Source organism: Chrysemys picta, chromosome 5 (assembly GCF_011386835.1).
Source record: "Chrysemys picta bellii isolate R12L10 chromosome 5, ASM1138683v2, whole genome shotgun sequence".
Taxonomy (NCBI): Eukaryota; Metazoa; Chordata; order Testudines; family Emydidae; genus Chrysemys; species Chrysemys picta.
The window spans coordinates 25,025,649-25,047,864 of record NC_088795.1 but is presented as its reverse complement, the minus strand read 5'-3'; the positions used below and the strand labels follow the sequence as shown (position 1 = coordinate 25,047,864).

At 42.7% G+C, this 22,216-nt stretch overlaps 1 protein-coding gene across 11 annotated transcripts in view; it reads left to right on the top strand.

Annotated features, from left to right (window-relative positions):
• Positions 1 to 22,216, top strand: part of LOC135983881 (probable E3 ubiquitin-protein ligase HERC6) — a 77,688-nt gene that overhangs the window by 41,566 nt on the left and 13,906 nt on the right. For 4 of the 11 annotated variants that reach the window (XM_065597516.1, XM_065597514.1, XM_065597512.1 and 1 more), the window contains exons 2-12: positions 4,779 to 4,938; positions 7,994 to 8,070; positions 9,425 to 9,652; positions 12,376 to 12,470; positions 13,747 to 13,874; positions 14,817 to 14,962; positions 15,604 to 15,677; positions 17,922 to 18,049; positions 18,716 to 18,775; positions 20,085 to 20,178; positions 21,728 to 21,917. In XM_065597516.1, coding sequence (XP_065453588.1) covers positions 13,813 to 13,874; positions 14,817 to 14,962; positions 15,604 to 15,677; positions 17,922 to 18,049; positions 18,716 to 18,775; positions 20,085 to 20,178; positions 21,728 to 21,917 — 754 coding nt within the window. In that variant the 5' untranslated portion in view covers positions 4,779 to 4,938; positions 7,994 to 8,070; positions 9,425 to 9,652; positions 12,376 to 12,470; positions 13,747 to 13,812. Of the gene's footprint in view, positions 1 to 4,778; positions 4,939 to 7,408; positions 7,497 to 7,955; positions 8,071 to 8,284; positions 8,484 to 9,424; positions 9,653 to 11,869; positions 12,151 to 12,375; positions 12,471 to 13,746; positions 13,875 to 14,816; positions 14,963 to 15,603; positions 15,678 to 17,921; positions 18,050 to 18,715; positions 18,776 to 20,084; positions 20,179 to 21,727; positions 21,918 to 22,216 lie in introns of those variants that run through there. The other 7 variants (XM_065597518.1, XM_065597517.1, XM_065597519.1 and 4 more) reach the window with 6 other exon arrangements.

Genomic DNA, 22,216 nt, shown 5'->3' with positions numbered 1-22,216 from the left:
CTGGTATGATCTGTTGGCTCTCTCCAAATCATTGGCACTACAAAAGGCATAGATTTCCTTTTCCTTTTCAACCACTGGTCAAGATTTGTTGCACAAGTGTTGCAGCACATGTGTGGGGCCCACCTCTTGTCTTGATCTCCAATTTTGCAGCCAAAATAAAGGTGATAGGCTTTCTTAACCATAGTGGTTATACTGCGCTTTTGTGATGCAAAAGTCACTTCACCACAAACATAGCAGAAGTTATCTGCACTGTTCACACAAGTACGAGGCATCTCTGCTCACTTTGGCTAAACAGAAATGTCCCTTTGCAAAATCAAACACTGACAAATAAGAGAGCATGACACTGTATGATTTCCGGGAGGATGGGTAAACATCCTCCCCATAAAAAGACAAAATGTGGGGGAATGTAGTAAGGGGAGGCCCTGAGATATAAACCTTGGTATCAGAGGCCCGGTATGAGGCCTAAGGCCTGAACTGAAGTAATGGTCAAGACTTTGCTTTCCCTTTGTTGCTGTCCTTCAGTTTCACACACCAACTTCAACACAGTCCCGGTAGGATGCTGCTGGCTAGTTGCCTTCCATCCGTTAGGATTATCTGCTGTTGTCAGATGCTACCGGTGTAGCGCTCTGCCTTCTCCTATGTTGATATCACTCGGCTGCGTGCGTGTGTTCCCGCTGTGTGCTGCCCCAGCTCTGCGCAGATAGCTGACCCAGCAGACCCGAAGAGAACCCCCAATAACCACAGAGTCTAGTAAGGCTAGGTCTATACTACCTGCCTGAATCGGCGGGTAGAAATCGACCTCTCGGGGATCGATTTATCGGGTCCCGTCGGGACGCGACAATCGATCCCCGAATCGGCGCTCTTACTCCACCAGCGGAGGTGGTAGTAAGCGCCGCCGACAGAAAGCCGCAGAAGTCGATTTTGCCGCCGTCCTCACAACGGGGTAAGTCGGCTGCGATACGTCGAATTCAGCTACGCTATTCACGTAGCTGAATTTGCGTATCTTAAATCGACTCCCCCCTGTAGTGTAGATGTACCCTAAGATGCAAAGTCACGTCGACTAGGTTTATTGCAACCTTGGACTCAATTGCAGTTCCCTGTAGGTTTCTTAGCCTAATTCAGGGCATACTACGAGAAAGTGCCTCTGGGCAATGGACCCGGCTCAGTCAGTGGCGGGACTTTCCACTGACCCCTCGGCCGGGACCACCGGGATACATTCTTATACACAGGTACAAACAAACAAGTTACACATCACTCCTGATGTATTGAGGTGCAACTCCTCTACGTAGCAAGGTGCCGCCTCTCACCTTGTACAGATTAGTTCGATCAAAACAACTCTATCCATCATTTTACCCTTTTGCCCTTGTCATTGGGATGGGTCAGCTTGTTCCATATTATCTGTGGAATGTTCCAGTATAGTGTGTTTTGGTACCATGTTTATACTTTAACTTTGCTAGGTGAATATATATTTATGCAACATCAGCCCTTTTCTTGCCAGCTTCTGTGAACCGAGCCGGCCTCTGGCTCACAGCTTAACTTTGCTTTATGTTAGCAAAGTCTTGACCATTACTTTAGTTCAGGCCTTAGGCCTCATACCGGGCCTCTGATACCAAGGTTTATATCTCAGGGCCTCCTCTTACTACAGGGGCTGCTGACGTATTGCTGTGGCTCTTTGGCAATGTACATTGGTAAGTTCTGGCTCCTTCTGAGGCTCAGGTTGGCCACCCCTGCCTTAGTATAAAAGTTCTCTTATATTCTTGTGGTACTGCCATAATATTTTCCCCTGAGGCACATTAGTGTTAAGTGTTAGAAAACTGAGAACGCCCTTGTTTTTCCTCTGTATTAACCAACACACTCATGGTCCTGTGTCAGCTCTGATCTTTCCAGTAGAGGAAGGAAACTCCATTTAGAGCAGTGGTTCCCAAACTTCAACAGCCCATGAACCCCTTTCACTAAATTGTGACATCTCGTGAACCCCCTCCTAAAAATGAATATTTCCAGGGATTTAAGTTTAAATTTCCTCAGTGTGATGGATTCACTTGCTTTGCTCTGCATAGCTCTTGGAAGTCTGGAACCACTGGAGAAAGATAAAGTCTCAGGTCTGGTTCGGCATCAAGTCTGTTTCTGTATTTGGTTTTCAGATGTGCATACGAGGAAAATGCTTTCTCGCATAAGTATGTTGTTGAAAATGGTAACAAAACTGCAGCAGCTTTTTCTGCCAGAAAGGGGTACTCGTTTCTTAAACTCAGCCAAAAGTTGATCAATTATAGATTTCTGAAACTCCTTTTCAGTTCGTAATCACAGGAGATCTCAATCAATTTCTCTTTTTCCTTGGTGTTTAATATCTGTGTTGAGAAAGTGGTATCATCAAAAGGGTTGCAAATTCAGTCATTACCGCCTGACATAGCTGGAAAGTATTCCCTGAAAGTTGTGCAAAGTCCTTTTAGGTGTGCAATTATATTGGTTTTAGTGCACTGATCCAACTGAAGTTTATGTTCTGCCAGGAAGTCATGAAAATTACTGAAACACTCAGTTTGATTGTTTTCCAAACAACTTTCCCAGAACTGCAACTTCTTTATCAGGGATTCAACTCGCTCTTGCACATTGAAAACTGTTATATTGAGGCCTTGAAGAGATAAATTTAGGTCATTAATTCTTGAGAAAATATCTGCTAAATAAGCTAGGCTCTGGAGCCAGACATTATTTTCCATACAGCTGGCAAGGTGGAAAGGGTGGCTGTTGAAAAAAAACTAGGATTTCCGTTCTAACCTCAAACAAGCGCACAATGATTTTACCCCTTGAGAGCCATCTAACTTCAGTATGGGTCAACACACAGTCGTGTATACTACCCATTTCTTCACAAAGTACGTGAAATATTCTGGAATTTGTTGGCCATGATTTTATGAAATTCACCATTTTCACTGCATTGTCCAGCACTTCCTTCAGTCCCTCTGGCATGCGTTTTGTTGCAAGGGCTTGTCTATGGATGCTGCAATGAGTCCAAGAGACTTTTGATGCAACCTTTTTTGTTCGAGCTACAAATCCAGTATACTTCCCCGTCATTGATGTGGCCCCATCAGTGCAATGCCTAGGCAACGAGACCAATCTATTTCCTTTTCTTGAAAATATGCATTAGTCAGATTGAAGATATCTTCTCCAGTTGTACGTTCTTCCAATGGTCGGCAAAACAACAAGTCTTCTTCAACCAGACCTTCATTCACATAACGTACAAACAGTAACAAAATAGCTAGATTAGCTACATCAGTTGATTCATCCAACTGTATAGCATAATATGGACTATTTTTCACTCTATGTACAATTGTGGTCTCTACGTTATTTGACATGTCATTAATTCTTCGTGACAACGTATTATTGGACAAAGGTACCATGTCAATCCTTTTTGCAGCCTTTTCTCTGATCATGCAATGAACTACGTCTTTTATACATGGACCAATCAAGCTCTCTGCTATGGTATGGGCTTCTGATGCTTTTGCTATTCGGTAGCTCATGCGGTATGACGCTTCAAGTGCATTTTCATTATCAGTACTTGCTTTGGATATAAAACTGGTAATGTCACTTTTCTTCTCAGCTAATTTTCGCTTGAAAAAATCAACAGGCTTGTCGAGTTGTGCAGGATGCCTAGTTTCTAAATGGCGCCAAAGTAGAGAAGGTTTGAGGCTGCTGTTTGCTAGAACATCACCACAAATCACACACAGTGGTTTTGGACATTCTTGATCACCAATGCATGTAAAGCCATATTTTATATAATCATCGTCATATTTTCTTTTCTTTGTAAGTGACTTTCCAGGACCATCATGATCATTAGACGTAGATTTTCCACAGTGTGGACTTGAGGAAACACTAGCTGATTCCAGCGTCTTTACACTTTCCTTTTTCAGCCACTTATCCATTGAACTTGTGTACAAAAGTTCTAATAAAAATAATAGAGAGAGACTGCAAACAACCAACAAACTAGAAACTGAGAAGATTCACTCACTGAAGCAAATCAGCCCTCCAGAGAGAAGGACAATTACTGAGACACCTTAACACTCCTACACTGGCTACAACGTGCTTCTGGCTGGTTTGGCTCGCAAACAGCTTTTCTTCCGCCCAGGAAGGTGCAGATTAGCTGGGACCACCCCCCACGTTCAGCGTGGCCCCCTGCTGACTGCCCTGGATGCAAACTTCCCCTGCCTGACAAGGACAGGGATCCGAGCTGCCACCTGCACCCCGCATGGAGTGCTGGGGTTCGGGGCTGCTGGCTCCCCCGCTGACAGGGGAGGGCTGGGGCTGCCGGCTCAAACTGCCCGCTCTCCCCAAGGCTCGGGCTGCTGGCTCCACCGCTGATGGGGTGGGCTCGGGCTGCCGGCTCAAACTGCCGCTCTCCCCGAGGCTCGGGCTGCCAGCTCCCTGGCTGACAAGGGAGGGCTCGGGCTGCCCGCTCAAACTGCCCGGCCCTGCTCTCCCTGGGGCTCGGGCTGTCTGCCCTGCAACTGGGTCCCAGCAGAGTCCTCTGGCTGCCATTAATGAAATTTTTCTTGCGAACCCCCTGAAACGTTCTGCGAACCCCCTGGGGTTCGCGAACCCCACTTTGGGAACCACTGATTTAGAGCCTATTTATGCTACTTCTTAATTAGTGGGAGGAATCATCAATGTGAATTTCTTCCCCCAGGAGCTGAGTGTTGCTATATGACTAATCCTTTGCTATTGGCAGGTATGGTTTGTGTATATCTTTTATTTCTGTAACCTCTGAATAACATTTTTTCTCCACCAAAAAGAACAAATTCAAGCTTTAGAAGCACAGATTATTGTCCATGTCAGCTGTGGAAAAGAACACTCGCTGGCTGTTTGCAACAGAGGAAAGGTCTTCTCCTGGGGAGCTGGGTCTGAAGGCCAGCTGGGCACTGGAGAATTTAAGGAACAAAGTTTAATCCCGAAGTAAGTAGCCATTTAAGCATAATGTTTCAGACTCACAGCATGGTCCCCATTTGTGCACCTCATGAAACCACTACAAAATCTGGCCCAGTTTGACATGGGTCACTGGAACTGGAAGGTCTGATAGATAAAAGTTGAGATTTAGGGGAAGTTTGCAGGGCATTGAATCTCACATGTAGCTGTCTCAAAACAGGTGTAAGAGTATTAAGATGCTGTGCGTGGTTTCTCTTGCATAGCAATGTTCTTTACTTACCCAAACACAGCATTTCATCCACAAGTTAACTTTGTCTTTGTATGATTTCTTTTATCATAAATGAGGGATTAGACAGTGGTTCAACATCATCTGGATTGTTTGCAGCTTGTTTAGAAGAGATTTTTCTGCTAACTATATTGGGGGTGATGTAGGCTTCAGCATGCATGGAGAGAAAACTGCTTGAGGATTTCAGATTTTTTTTTCCAAGTGCACTTACAGGGCTTATTTATAAATCTCAGTACATGCACTCATCTGTGACTATGGGGCTAAATTCAGCTCTGGCATAAGTGTTCCAGTGGAAGTCAGTGCCAGAGCAGGATTTGCCCCCTGCAATTTTTGGGCAGTGGTGCAGCCAGAAGTGTATTTATTTCACATAATCCTGTTAGTTGTTCTTGTAAATGACATTTGTTTTGCATCCCCCACCGCGAATGTCCCATCAATGCAAGTTACGTTGCTTTGCCAAATATGCCTTTTTCTAACCATTTTGCACCTGACATGTTTGTGACATGACTACTGAATGGTATACAGAAATGTAAACCACAAACAGTACGAACACAAACCCTTCGTTATTTTTATAGCAAGTATATTTCTGTCTCTCTTTCCTGTATAAGGAGAATTGTTGTTTAACTCTCCTTCCCTTATCCCTCCTCCTCCTCCTCCCTCAAAGTTAGATGCATCTAAGACCAGGTCAGCTACTTCAGCTCCCTTTAACCCTGAGTAAAGTTTAGGCTGTACAAGAAGCATGGGAACAGGTCTCAACTCTCTTGCAGGGTACACCGAAAATTCAGGATCAAGCTCTAGAGTCTAGAGCTTACAGTTTGTTGTTATTTAGAAGCCAGTGCACGTCATGTAACACAAAGCTATTCTGGGACCTTCACTGAGCTGCTGTAATGTTCAGAGTTAGATTTAGGCTTGGATTATGCCCCCTTTTGCCTCAGGTGGCAGAGAAGTCAGCCCGCCAGAACCTCCCCTTCACCAGCATAGGTGGGTGGGGGGGAGGGGGTAGCAGCCAAACAGAGAAGCTCGAAAAGTGGGTGGTGCTGACCAGGAAGGGGATGTGGCAATGATGGCTCAGGGATGATCCTATGGGGGCATGACCAATTTAAAGCTGCACTTCCCTAGGGGAATCCTTGTGGGGGGATGGTGCCTGCCCTTTCCCTGACGTTAATTCTTTCCTTCCCCTACTTTGCTTCCCAGCAGGAGATCACTAGACCTCTCCTCACCAGCAGGGATGCAAACAACTCCTCAGCACATCAAGTTCTAAAAAGCCAGTGAATGTTGTAAAATAGTTGCTAACATCTGTACACCACTGTAAAAGAATCATCTTGACCAGACCATGACTCTTTGGTCATGTGAGGAATGGTTTAGCTGGCATATGAAATTCCAAGGCCTTGCTGAACTCAGGAACAAAATGCTCCCATCCTGTATCAGATGAAACTCTAGCATGTCTTTGCCCATTCGTAATGTTGTTTCTCAGTCTTGTAAGACAATATTTTTAGTTAGTTAGTTATTCCCCACCCCACCCTCCCATGCATGCCCTTTCTATCTGCTTGTTGTGCATGGGGGTGGGAAAATTGTAAGCAGTTTATTAAAACTCACATTTGAAAATGATTGAATGAAAAATATTGGGCCCATTCTTAACAGCACTCTACACACAGACTTAAATGGGAATTTAGCACATGGACTAGACCCAGGCTGGATGACTTTATGGCATATCAAACATGGCTTCTCAAGCAAGTCTGTAGAAGAGATAGGGTTTTCCAAAACGTTTGGAACAATCTAAAACTCCAGTGAACTTTGTTTTACATGCATAGGCAATACCAACAGAGTTTATTCAGAGAGTACTATTTAGAAAAGAAGCTTTTATAATTAAGAAATATAGCATGCTTTTTAGACCCTTAAAATTCAGACATAAGAATGGCCATACTGGGTCAGATCAAAGGTCCATCTAGCCCAGTATCCTATCTTCCAACAGTGGCCAATGCCACTGAGGGAATGAACAGAACAGATAATCATCAAGTGGTCCATAATCCAATCCATAATGGATTTTCATTACCAAAAAATCTGACCTATAAACAATCTTCATGCTAGATTTCTAGTTTTTGTTCCAACTGCTAAGACACCAAAGTTCTTTTAAAAACAAACAAACAAACACATTACAACATTTTCTCCATTATTAAAATTTATGTTTGCTTTCTGTTTCCCACCCTGCCTTTGTAGTAGAACAAACAGCAGAACAATATTTGCCTGAGCTTTCTAAAGACGTTCATCATTAGGAACCAGACCCAGAAAGTTTCACCCTCTCCAGGTGAAAATTTGACAAAGTTCTAGGCAAAAGTCCTTTTTAGCATGGACATGTTTGGGGAGCCTTAACTTGAGCTGTAGCTATGCTCTCCAGCTATAATGTTTATTTATGGATATTTTTGCTGTCAAAAAAAGTTACATTGTAGTGGATGCGTAAGAATTTATTCTGAATAGTGTCAAAATACAGTGCACGTTCACCTCTGTGTGAATAATAGACAACTGAAGCACAGGACATATTAAGTCAGAGTCCAAATGACACATTTATGTGCGTATATCCTAAGTAGTGGAGAAACAACCTATTGCAGAAAACTCTGACTGGCTAATGACCAGGCAAAGGTAAAACCGAGACTGTGCAGAGTCAGTGTTATAAAATATATTATATTTTAATATTTTATAATATTAATATTTTAGGTATTACATCATCTGTTTTCTGAAACATAATTGAGTTTTTCATATGATCTAGAAACCAGGTTAACTTGGCTGTCCTGTTATCTGCTACAGGAAAATAGATGGTCTCTCTGCTCTCAGAATAATACAAGTCACCTGTGGGCACTTTCACTCAGTTGCACTGGCACAAGGTAATACACGTTTCATTTTTAAATTATGTCCCAAGTGCAGTGCAAGCAATTCTGTTCTTTGGTGCAGTTAATTTATATGCAAGTCAGATGTTAAGTTATCCATTACTCCTTTAACAGAAATTATTATTATTAATCATGCTTGTTGATGGTAGTGGTCATGGACCAACCTAGAATGGAGCCCCATTGTGTCAGGTACGATGCAAACACAGAGTAGTATGCAGTCCTTGCCCTGAAGAATTTACTGTCTAATAGACGAGACAGAGAAAAGGGAGGGCAAAGAGATGCAATATGCAAACAAAGCAATCAGTGTGATGCGGGAAATGTCAATTTATCTTTTTCTGTTTTTCCTACAGCCCAAATAGTGTCCAGTACCTCATTTCTGAAAAAGCCAGGTGGGGCCAAGTTACCCATTGGTTAGTTATGCTCACAGAGGGGCTGCTAATAACGTTTTTTGGTCAAAGCGTTAGCTATTGTGTCAGGTGTTGTCTGTGATGGGAAGGCAACCCTTCTCAAAACTGCTATTTAGATAAGAAAATGTCAAAAATCTTCCCCACATTCTTTTTGGGAATTGTTCATTTGATAGGCAAGATCCATCTTCAATAATAGAGGTGAACGTGTCCCTTCTTCCTTCTCCTAGTGAGGAACCACAATTCCTGCTATATGAATTCTTACATCTTACATGATGGTTGGATGGGTGGAGAAGAAGCTTCCTCTGCTGTTGCCTGTTCTGTGGCTAACCAGAAGGCACTCGGTTCCAGGGCTGTCAACCTGGCACTTGTCATGAGCACTACATTAAATATATGCATTTGGCATAAGATGTCATGTTAAGAGGGTGGTATTTTATTTTGTCATACAGGTTCACTGGCATTTTACTAGTAGAAGGGGACACTGAGAAAAGTATTCTCCATTCATTATTTTTTATTGTTAAATGAAAAACGTAACACAGTTTCTGTGAGCATACAGGACTACCTGACTCCTCAGCTTTGGATGGATTAGGAAATTACAGATTCTAATTTCAGTTTGTTACAAACACAAGCTGTGTAAAATTATTCTGTCAGCACAGTGTCACACAGCTCCAGGTATTTGCCAAATCACAAGCATGAGGAATAATGGGTATGTGCCAAATTTAGTTGTCTTGATGCCCCGCAGTCATTGGAGTAGTGTGTGGGTTAGTGAGCATAGAATTCACCCTTACGTGGCTTGACTGAGTGCTAAATCTGCCCTCCTCTGTGGCATCAAGTTCACGTCAAGGGCATAATTTTTCACAGCTGTCAGTGAGCTAGTTAGTTAACATGTCGCTTGAAGGTGTGTCTTCTTTTACTTTGTTTCTCTTTTTCTTTTAAAAAAAATAAAGATGGCAGAGTCTTCTCATGGGGACAGAACACCCATGGCCAGCTGGGCCTGGGACAAGAAATCCCCTCCCAGCCAAGCCCACAGCATGTCACATCTCTCAGCGGGATCCCCGTGGCTCAGGTTGCTGCCGGCGGGGGACACACCTTTGCCCTGTCTCTCTCGGGAGTTGTGTATGGGTGGGGAAGGAACAACGCAAGGCAGCTGGGATTAAACCTCACTAACACAAGAGGTAACTCGATCCTTTCATTTCTCAAGGAAACTCCATCTTAATTCCAGACTTCCTCTCGTTATATAGACTCTCCTGAGATAATGGGATGGACTTAGACTGTTCGCTAGAATGAACCATGACTAGAACTAGATGAATATGAGGGGGAAAAGGATATGTAAATGTTTGAATGAATTTGCACCAACTGTGTTTGCCTTCTGTGCATATTGTATCAAATGAGTTTATTGGTGGGAGAAATCACTAAAACAGCAAACTTTAAGCAATAAATTGCAGAATGTTTGCAGGAAACACATTTCGAATTCATATCCACACTGGAAACCTGATTGTCAGAGTTGTACCTACCCAAAGAGGGAGCAGAAACATACTGTGACATTACCCAGGGTACAATCTGGACTGATGGACAGCTGTGTCCTCGCAATTCTCCAACCTGGGGTGCCTTTTACACTGCTTCGCCGTGAGAGCATCCACTCCTGGTTTGCTCACACACAGCCTCCAGCATGTAGGTTACTCCCAGTTATACCATATCAGTGCGATAGCCAGCCACTCATGAACTACTCTGCAGGGCAACACCAGCAAATTCCCAGTCCTGGACTTCCCTCCCTGAAATGTGCGTTTTGTACTGCCCAGCACCCTCCTGGACAATACAAGTTCATATAAAGTCCGTTATTTAATAGAATAACAGGGGTGGCCAAACTGTGGCTCGTGATCCACATGCGACTCTTTTACCATTGAAGTGCGGCTCGCAAGCCCCCCAGACTCCCTCCCGTTCTCCACCTACCAGACCTGAGGCGAGGGGGAGAAGCTCAGGACCTCGCCTTGCAGTAGGGTGGTGGGGTAGGGGCTTCTGTCCAGCGGGGAGGGGGGTCTCGGGGCTTTAGCCCTGCGGGGCTTGGGGCTTCAGCAGGAGTGGGGCTGAACCCTCAGCTCCCGGCAGGTGTGTCCTGGCTCTTGAACTTCTAAAGATTGTTGTACGTGGCTCGGAGGGCCAGTAAGTTTGGCCACCCCTGGAATATGATATGCACAAATCCTGTTCTCCCAAATGAAGTTTCTCAAACACACCGGTTTAGATAAAATAACTTTATTAATTACAGAAAGACTTTAAGTGATTTTAAGTAATAAGGCATAAAAATCAGAATTGGTTACAAAGAAATAAAAGGTAAAATGTAACTAATACTTAACAAGCTAAGTGAATTCAAAGCAAAGGTCTCTCTCACCAGAAGTTCCAACCATCTTACTGGCTGAATCCTTTAGTCAGGATCCCTCTCCAATGCTGCTTCCTTTGTTTTTCAAGCGTTGTTGATGCTGAGGGTAGAGAGAAAGGGAGAGATGGTTTGGGGTGTCTGCTCTTTCCCTTCCAGCCATTTCTCTTGCACAAGAATCACCTCCAGCTGATGTTCAAGAGACAGAAAGTCTGTGTCAGGAACCTCAAGCTGCTGCTTTGTCAAATTCTTTGCCCACACCCTCTCTCCTGCAGAAGAGTGGCCACTTAATCAGCTGAGGGTCCATTTGATCTTGTTGACACTTGGCTGAGCCCTTGGCTAGCCTGTTGTCTCTGGGGAACTGGTTTGTGACTGCCCCTCAGAACAGGTCGCAGCATGACTCAGTAATACCACACAGTGGAATCTTTACATACAGGGTTGCCATACACATTTTACCAAGACAATAATGATCAGCAAATCCTGTGTTTTCAAATGACCGCTCCCAATGCATACTTAGTACAAGTTTTACCATAATCCTCTAAAAGGGGTGAACCTAGGGGGACAGACTGTCACACATACCACCTAGCCCATCAAAACAGCTCAAATTTCTGACACTGAACTCTTTCAATGTCTCCTTACAAACAAGATACCATGTAAGAACTATTTACAGAAATTCAGTGAATCATGTGAACAGCAATTAAATTGGAGAAAATGAGGTGTTTGGACAGGAAAAGATGAGATGATTGAATCTATTCAGCCAGCTCTAACCATAACATTTCCACAGCTTGTATAATGGGCCCATGGTTTAGGCAGCTGTGGAGACAGTAGCATCTTTAGAAACCAGAAAGAATGACCAATTCATTTGAAAGCTGATGGTATAAAAAACAGCAGAGTAATAGTATTATACTCATAAAATTCTGGCCAAGCTAACAATATGCAATTTCTGTCTGGATGGAAAGTTTGATGGTTCGCTATTTTCAGAGAATCTGTTAGGCCAGATTTAACCTGTATGGAATGTGAGGTTCGGGGGTGGTGGGTTGTTTTGTTTGGCAGTCTGGATGTTTAAGCCAGCATCTTCAAGCATCCTTTGGGTTTCTTGCTCAGCCTGTAAGATTTCCCACCAGGAATCAAATCTATGGTCTGTTTGCAGATTACAAATCCAAAACAAAGACAAAAACTACATCCAGGTTGATGGCTTTCAAATGCAACTTCAGAATGGCCTAGAGCAAAAACTCTTCTGTTTCTACTTCTGCTCACCAGACAAAGCACTTACATTCCTTGCACTAGTTGATGCTATAGTAGGTGTGTATGTAAATACGAGGAATCTAAAGCACAGATAATCTCATTTTGCCCTTAAACTCCCCTTCCCTTTTAAATATTTTTAAATAATCATGGTCAGATCATATGAAATCTCAGCGGGCAGGATGCTAAAAAAGCAGGGTTAGGGTAACCCAACATCTGGCGGATGGTGCTCTGAAAGGAAAGAAGCCATTTCACATGCTATAGGAACCTCTGCTTCTCCAACAGAGCAAGTCTTCAAACCGTATGCAGTAGCTGCTCTGAAGACTATTGGCGTGGTCTATATCAGCTGTGGAGATGAGCACACTGCAGTGCTCACCCAGGTATGCTCCAAATCCTTCTGTGTGATGGACAGCCAGGCCATGATAGTCTACAAATAAGTGTGTGTGTGTGTGTGTGTGTGTGTGTGTGTGTGCGCGCGCTTACTTGGTATGATGGCACAGCAAGGCTTAAGGGCCTTCGTTTGATTTTGGGGGACGGAGGGATTAGAAGACCCGGGCAGTGCTAATCTTGTGCAAAGACCTTAGGCCTTGTAACTTTCACTGAGGTCTCTGGGATGTTTATCTGCTCAAGGATGTCCCGGTTGGACATTGCTGCAGTCTCTGGCATTGGAAACCCCTGTTGAGCATTTACATGAAACACAACAAGGGCAGCTTAAGGTTATGAGACCCAGTCTTGCGCCCATTATATTCAATGGAAACTTTGCCATTGACCTCAGTGAGTGTAGAATTGGGCCAAATCCTGCTCATCTTACTCAAACCTATGATGGGCTACTCAGATGAGGAAGACAGGAAATAGGATATGGCCCAAAGTGCTGTATAACCATGAAAGTCTCCATTATCAATGGATAATTCAAGACGCTTTGTTCCCAAAACAGAGCTTTTGGAAACACCCTACGTATAGCTACTGTTTATCCCAAAATTAACAACTATCCCAACAATTAACAATTATTAACGATTATTCCAATATGTACAAAAAGATGTAATGACAAATGTAAACAGGTTTTGTGCTGTAGGAAAACGTTGGTATTTTGGAAATTTTACTTTAAATCTAAACAAAGGCTACTAATGACAATAGAAATTGAATATATTTTTTTCTAATACCAAAAGCTGTTTTCTGAAAAATTATCAAAAATAAATGGAAAGCACATGAAGTAAAAGCAACATCCCTGTACTGCTTCTGACATAGAAATGTTCTCCAACCAACCAGTCCCTATGTTCAGCAGGTTGCTTTTCCCTGGGGGGATGGGGGAGGGTGTGTGTGTGTGTGTGTGTGAGACCCCCATTACTTTGACTGCTCCTTACAAGAGGGTTATGAATCTGCTATCTCTTCCATACTTAGCTCTGTACCTCAAGCAGCAGGTTCATGCTTTTAGTATGAGAAATCCCAGGTTCAAACCATGCTGACAGCCCAAACTGGATTAGTTACATGCCCACCGTGAATATGATCCTTCATTGGTTTCACTTGTGTATGGCTAGATTGTATCATCTTCTCTCAGCAGTCTTTAGGTTTTCTTCTTTTTTGTTGGAGGGGTTAAAATAAATTAGGAGGTGAAAGTCCCATAACCATGGCAAACTAAATTTGCTTTTGTTTCAACAGGATGGCAGTGTGTTCACATTTGGAGATGACAGTGCTGGACAGCTGGGACATCGCTCTTCAACCCAGATGCCTGGTCCTGAGAAGGTCGAATGGATAGACGGTCCAGTTTCCCATTTGGCATGTGGAAGGTGTATACTCTAGCTCATGTTTTTCATAATACAGTAGTCATATTTTGCAAGAGAAAACAAAATTGTTTTCTAAAGGAAGGTAGACAATTTTGGGTATTTTTTTTTTTAACCAGGTGTGTGCCTATTAAAAGCAAATAACTGCTTCAATATAAAGCTAAATTTGCACAGTTACAATCAAAGGGTCAATTAGTGAAGAAGTTACCCTCCAGTTCTGTGAGAACACAGATACAGTAGGTATTTGCAGCAGCCAGTAGAAACAGAGTTTTAGGATGAGGTTCAGTGGTACGCTCTGACTGCTTTGCACTCATTCCTTCATTAACAGTAAGCAGCTGTAAACCCAGCTTTAACTGGCCTGTGAAACTGGATTTCTTGCTCCTTTGCATCAGTGGAGGGATGCAAAGCATTCAGAATATTCCACTAAAGCTGGCTCTTAACGTATAATTATAATACAACTTGCATATGCAGATTAGACACTCCTGAGGTAGTTCTGCTGTCTGGATTTTTTTGTGGATGGTCTCTATATAGCAAATTCTAGAGGGTTCAGAGGTCTGTTGCATACTGTAATATGAAATAAAAATAAGACAGTATAGTGTATGTATTGCTCTTCATTGATCTCAAATTGTTTGCAAATCAAGGGCCAAGCTGAAGTCAAATAAGGCAAATAGGCCTTGGTCACTAAGTAGTAGTATCCTCCTTTTCAGATAGGAACACTGAGTTACAGTGGGACTGTGACTTACTGAAGGTCACACAGACTGTAGTGGTGAAGAATAAAGCCCATCTTGTCTGATTCCCAGTCCTGTGCTCCAACCACTAGATATCCTAATGAATTTGTACAGGTGCCTTTATTAGCCTGGTTTATCATCAGCTGACTTATTGACTGGAAGGGAGAACAGAGAGTTTTCTCTGACAGATTTGTAACATGTTATCTCTTCTCTTTGGCAGCTATCACACCCTGGTCTACATGTCTACTTCTGGGCAGCTTATATCTTTTGGACGTGGTCCCCAAAGACACATTGAAAATGGAACAGCCAGTAATCCAGGGGAGCAGACACAGAACTTTGACATCAGCAGTCTGATTTCAGCTAACGGTACTGATTATAAGTGGAAATATGTTTGTTTTTACACAATGTGTAATGAATCTGTGGAACTCATTGCCACAAGAGATAACTGAGGTCAAGACCTTTAGTTGGATTTAAAAAAGGATTTGACATTTACTTAAATAACAAGAACATCACTAGTAATATTAGATGGTATTAGAATATCTATATTTAGAAGGAATATAAAGCCCTCATGCTTCATGGCATGAATCTAACACTAACGTGGGCTACAAAGAAACAGATGATGCCATCACAGGAATATAACTGTCATGTAATTATTTCCAAGCAATAGAGAATATACAATGAAAGTATACGGGGGAGTAAAATGTTGTTGTGCCTCTTGCCTGTATTTTTCTGTAACATCTCCCAGGGTCCAGTCCTGTAACCTGCTGAGCAGCTTCTGGGCATTTCCTAGCCCTCTCCAGTCTCTTGACTTTAATGGGAGCTGCGGGCATTTAGCTACTTGCAGGTCTGGGGCCAGCTCCAAAACCCCATTGAAGTCAATAGAAGGACTTGCACTGGCTTCAGTGGGCTTTGGATCAATGCCTAAGGCCCAAGAAAACAAAGTAGCAGCATAATTACCAGCCGTAGAAATTGAGGATTTGGGGCTGATCCGATTCATGTTCTTGTAGATCTGTCGGGCGTCCAAGTGAAAATGATTTTTGCTGGAACGTATGTCAACTTCGTCAGTACTCTTCAGTGCCAGGTAGTGATATCCTGTCTTGTAGATTTCATTTAACTCGTTTGTTTCAATGATAGTGGGCAGAATTGCAAGCAGTGTGTCACTAGCATGTTAGCAAATTTAAGATCTATTCATTTTAAAGCAGATACAGCTCTACCCCGATACAACGCTGTCCTCGGGAGCCAAAAAATCTTACCATGTTATAGGTGAAACCGCGTTATATCGAACTTGCTTTGATCCGCTGGAGTGCACAGTCCCGCCCCCCCCGGAGCGCTGCTTTACCGCGTTATATCCGAATTCGTGTTATATCGGGTCACGTTATATCGGGGTAGAGGTGTATGTCATGTTTATGAGAGAGGTTTGGAAGCAATAACAACGGCAGCAGTTTGTGCCAGGAACCTGCAGTAGTTAGCAAAACACAGAGGGGAAAACGGTAATTTCCAGTTTATATCTCAGCCAAATCTGAACAGATTTACATGGGGCCCACAAAAGACACCTCCCTGACCCTAAGTTCATTCCCTTGTGAAGTTTCAGTTTTGCTGGCTGTAAACTATGAAGGCATTAGAGGCCTTAATTAAGGTTCTTATTACTTTTTTATGAGAAGTATTCTGCAACTTTCATATTTGCTCTTAGTAACTTTTTTCTAAAATCAAATTTTATGGGCCAGATCCTCAGCTGCTGTCAGTGATCATCACTGCATTGATTTCAATGAAACTTCGTTGATTTGGCATGAGGATCTGACACAGTGTTTTAAGAAAGGAAAATCCATTCCTTAAATATACTCAAGTATATGAAACAATGTTGTTTTTAAAGAAAATATGTAACAAGTTTGTGTTGCAAGACTAAATCACCCAGTGTTAACCTAGCACACAGAGAACAGTAGAAAGAACAGAGTTACAGTGGTGGGTATAATTCTGACCATAATATCACAAGGAGGAAGTTGAGGTTGAAGAGCTGCAGTATGGGCTGATGATAATATTTGGTACTTATATTGAGCTTTACATCTTCAGCGTTCTGTAAAAATATTAATTAACCATAGCAATAGACTAGCGACGATTTATGGCTTTGAACCCTTTGGTGGAGAATAGTGGTTCTCCATGGATGCTCCATTAACCATAAGTCATCCACAAAGCCCTTCATGGTAGTCTGCTGAATGAAATAGATTGGAGCTAAGTGATGGTTGTTGGAGCAGGAGGATGTCCAGGTGAGACTGGAAGTTTTCATTTAGTAGTTTGAAGTTAGTTAGAACACAGCTCATGTATCTATATTGCCTGGTTCAGGCTAGGAGAGCCAGTTGAGCAGAGAAGATCCTCCAGTCATCAGCTCAAGGATTTCTCAAGCAGCTCACTTTAATCTCCAGAAAGTGTAATCCATAAATACAAAGCAAATCTGGAGACCCGCAGCGGTTGGTAGGAAACTATGTGGTCCCTTAACTCCTCTTCCCACCCCAAATTTAACAATTTTAATCTCCAAAACCTAGTTAGTGGCTCTCTTCCTGTATTGACCCTTCTTCCACTCTAGAATTGTGACCAGATCATTCTAGGACTGGTTCATATGGAAGTCAATAGCAAAACTCTCATTGACTGCAATGGGAGCCTGGTTTTAGAATTGGTTGCTATCTCAAAGAACTGGTTGGCATAGAGAATCAATGCAGGAGCTTTCAGACTGTTACAACAACATACCTTAACCTGGGTCCTTTTTCATTTTACTAACTGTTGGATAGATGATAAGGGATACTGTGAAGAGGAAAATTGGTGACCTTCAGGAGCTAAAATTAAGTTGTGAGGGATCCTAGGTACAGTTTGGTCCCATCTCTAAGGGTTAGTAAGGATGATCTCCTTCTTCTGCTTCAGAATCCAAGCCAAGAGAATTGCACATATTTATTGTTTGTCCTCCCACTATGTTCCAAAATGTAAATAAAAAGAAATTTTTCTTTTCAATTTGGGAAGAATCAGGTTTATCGTGGTAGTACTCTCATCTTGTTTTGCCTTTTTACTTTATAGCCTTCCACATAAAATAAATCTACTTTAATGTCAGGAAGAGTAGTACAAGATTAGCGAACTGGTAGTTTCTCCACGTAGCCTGTTGCATTTACCTGCCTAATGCAAATGCAGGGTCTTCGGTTTTCAGCAAAAGTGGGAGCAGATTTGATCAATTGCTTTGTAAAAAGCTTATTTGCAGTGGTGGTTATAATTTTATATACAACCGTATGCATTTACTAAACTTAATCTTTTATTGTTGTATCTTTGCTTTTTGGTTTTATTTAAGGATCTTGAGCATGCACGTGGGATCTCTCCCGCAGATACCGTGCAGAAGATTAGCAGGCTCGACAGGACATTGATAGATAAATGGATGGCAGTGACAGTTGGCACTGATGAATTCCAGGAGGCTAAAAGGTTGCTGTCTACCACTTTTCTACATTATGGGATATGAAGACTTGTCTTTAGACATCTTTATAGTCAGTGTACTAAAAACTTATTCATAAACTTTAAACAAAAGTAGGGTCTGTTTTACTGCCTTTACTGAAACTACTAGGCCCATACCTAGCCTATAACATGGCTGTCCTACAATTTAGCCAGCCTTGTATGAACACCCTTTGATGACAACCAGCCCTGACCAAACACTGTTTCTGAACTCAATTCTTTAATTGTTTTTCATTGAATCATCAGAGACCTGTTTGCTGCTAAATGGGAATTGAAGCAGATCCTTAACTGACTGGAAAGACACCCTCTCATTTCATTTGGAGTCAGATTAGATTCTAAAGGCCTGATGCAAAACTGGTTGAAGTTAATGGAAAGACTGTCTTCACTGGGTTTTAGATCAGGCCCTGAGAGAGAATAAAAATCCTGCAGCAAACGGTATCTTCCTCTAAATGACATATCTTAAGAAAGCATCTTTTGGCAGTAGAAAATTCATCATGCAAACGTGCTCTCTTAATAGCTAAAATAACAGAGTAATTGCTTAAGATTCAGTCTTGTAAATGTCTGAGCACTAATACATTGACCTACTAGGTGGGATAATTGTTTAATGCCTACTTTCTTGTATTATTGTGCCTTTTTTAGGGAAATAGCCATGATATTTTCTTCTCCTGCTTGTTTAAGTGCAAGTTTTTTAAAACCCAGGTAAGTGATACTTTCAATGCCATTCTTTGCAAAGTTTAAACAAGAAGCTAAAATTGTAAGTCAACTAAATTATGAAGACAAAACCCATCCCCATTTCCAGAAGATGTACCTGCTGGGTTTAGGGGTGGCAAGGGAGTTAAAGCAGAGCGGTGCCAGCCATTTTTAAGTTTGAATAACCGTCATGTTGCTGCGGGACAGGAAGATTCCAGGTAGCAAAGGGGGATCATGTAGTTGTGATACACTCTGCTACTTCTTTAACAAAGGAACGCCATTCAACACGCTGAATCCCCAGCACCCATGCTAGCATATGCTACACACTTCAGTATATGCACTAGGCAGCCAGAGACCCAACCGTACCGCTAGCCAGCAGACCACGCTTGTCGACTGGCCAGTCTACTGCTTGGCCTCCTCAGCATTCGCAAGTGCTCGCTAAGAATCCTGACCACCTCGTTTGCTTGAAAAATGCTCCCTTTCCCCTCTTCCCGCTCCTCCACCCTGGGCAAGGCAGATCTAGCCCATGGAATTTACCTGAAGTTTCCTAAAGCTTTAATTTTAAAATACCCGAATAAGAATTGCAGAAACAAGCTGCCGGCTGAGCTAAGATGTGTTCTCGTACTCTTTCACTTCACATCGCAGTTCTACAGCTCTAAGGCTAACAACAATCCTTCGGGGCTTTTTACAGAGCTACAGCGATTCTGAGCTTGTTTATATTAAAAAACAACCCACAGGTGTATGATATAGTTTTTGCTGATTTAGGGGACAAGGTTGGTATTGTGCTATTGAGCCTACAGAGTCACAGGTTCAAATCCAGCTCATTAAAATAGTGACTGACACTTGGGACCGTCTGAGGGCTGTTTGGTGGCGGTGTGACCTGAGCAGGTAGTCTTAGGTCATTTCCCAGACAGTGGACCCTTGTCCATGTCACAGTTGGAATTGGCCCTTTTTTTTTTTAATAGTCTCAGCAGAGAGACCAAGGATTGAATGGGCACAAATACTCTTCCCCCGACAGGTGATGCTTGGTTGAGGCATACTGACAGGGCATTGTGGGAAAGCTTGCATTGCTACTCTTGGTCCTGTAGATTAGCAGAGAGAGTCAATTTCTAGGGCTGTCAGTTTGGCACATTGCACAGCGCTAAATTCTGAAGAAGAACCTTTTAAAGAGCAGTACTTGATAAAGGGGAAAGAGCATTTTCCAGAAAAGATTTTAAAAAAACAACCACCCTAAAACCAAAATGTAACTATTGAGGTATATTGCAGCAGCCTCCTTTATTGTATAAAATGAGATGTATATTTTTCCTAATCACTTTAGCTCTGCTTTGGAAGCAAATGATGTTGGTGTTGATCTACAAAAGGCAAGGGACATATTTGATGAGCTAACCAAAAAGGAGTGGATCGTTAACCAGGTAAAACATCTCACAAGTTTTTGTGCAAATTACACTCCGGGTATAACTTAATTTAACAGGGGGTCAGGGTGCCCAGGCTCGGTACTCTGGGATTGCTCTGAATGAAGACCCTCTTGTAGTGTGACACCCTGCATGGCGCACACTCACGAGGGCACAACTCCTTGGCTTCAGCATCTCCTGCGTCTGACCTTGGAGTCTCAGCACTCATTTCATGCTGTGAGCTCCCTGCAGTGAATAGGGTACCTGGGAAAGCCTTCCACACACCCCCAGGGGCCGTGCACCCCCAACTTCGCAGTCAGCAATGCCTCTCAGCCAGTGTCATAAAACAGAAGAGTTTCTTAGTCATCTGGAACACAGCACAGAACAGATCTTCTTAGCACAGAAAGTAGGAAGATTCAGCAAAGTCCATTTTGGGGAAACCTAGAGCCTGGGGCTCTCCCCCCATGTCCCAAACCAGGAGACTGACTCGCTTCCCGCAGCCCACCCTCAGTCACGTCCAGTTGCTCCTCCTCCATCTTTTGATCTGTTTCCAGGCCTTCTTGCAGAGGGTGGGGCCTGGCTATCAGTTGCCAGGACACAGAATGTCTGTCCATTGTCTGGGCCCAGGGTGCCAGGCGGCAGTCACATCTGCCCTCTAGGGTCTCTGCACGATCACCCACCCTCGTCCCACCACCTAGATACTTGTGCAACATATAGGGGAAACCGAGGCACACACAGTATTCCAACAAAACATTAAGTAAATTCCCACTTCATCACACAGGGAGCTACTGATTAATTTGTTAATTAATTAACTTGCAAGGGAATTTTTCTCTGTGTGTTTGGGGAAGACATGAAGGGTCTGTAATGCTATCTGCCAGAGTTGCTCAGGACAAGCGTAGGATCCAAACTGCTCCCTGTGCAGTGATGCGTTGCACGTGGATATGCTAACACATGGACTCTCCCGATAGGCTGTTAATTTCCCTAAACCTCTCATCTCCCAAAGTCTTCACCTCCCAAGTATGAGGAATTATTTTTAAACATAAAAAAGAGGTAGCTGGCAAGTATATGAGAGGATGGGGACAACTCTTTATCCCAGGCCTAAATCTCCTCGCGTGTGGTATAATGTCAAAAGTATTTCTGTTTTTTAACACCATGACTTTGCAATTGGGAGGTAGACAAGAAACAGAGCAGCAGCACAACTTCCAAATAATTTGGATAGTTTAGGGATTTGGGCCAGTAAGTGGCTCATCATCTCTGAATAGAAAGGTGCAAAATAGTACTTCGGAGTCAGTTTTAAGGCACAATTGACAGTATGTATACAACAGCTCTAACAAACAAACCTCTCTTCATCCCTTTTTACCCCAATTTTAACATAGATTATTTTTTATTTTAACTACATCTGAACTCTGACTGCATTGAATGTTTTAAACTCTACATACAAAACTCTCCTGCAAAGTTTCAAGTCCAGCATTATGCCAGGTAGAAAGTATTGGCCGTATATTGCACTGCAAATCATTCTCTAAGTGCTTTCTCTCCTCCACCTTTATTTATTTTATTTTATTGCATACAGATAAATTACTATCTGTTGGCTGAACTGATTCCTGGTCTTCCACTGCGTTCTCCTCATCAGGAGGCTTTATCTGTTTTCCTACTCCTACCAGAATGCTCTGTGATGTACAAAGAACAGAACTTGGAGCCTTTTGTTATGCAACTTGCGCAGGCCATTAATAGCATGAGTGACCGTTCCTCAAACATACTGGGTAAGGTTGTTTCGCTTTGAGCATGAGGAGAAGCCACTGCCTGAGATGTAACTTCAGCACACATTTTAAAATGACTTAATTAGGACATGGTTAACATACTGGTGCAAACATACAAAGTGATAACTTTTGCCTCTTCACTTCACTACTTGTAGATAGTGGTGCTGTCCCAAAATCTTTGTGTGTGTGTGTGTGTGTGAGAGAGAGAGAGAGTTATTCTCTCTCACAATTTTTGTTAGTTAGATCCAAAGGTGCTAGACTGCATAGTCAAATCAATGCAAACCCTAAAAAGCAAGGAAATA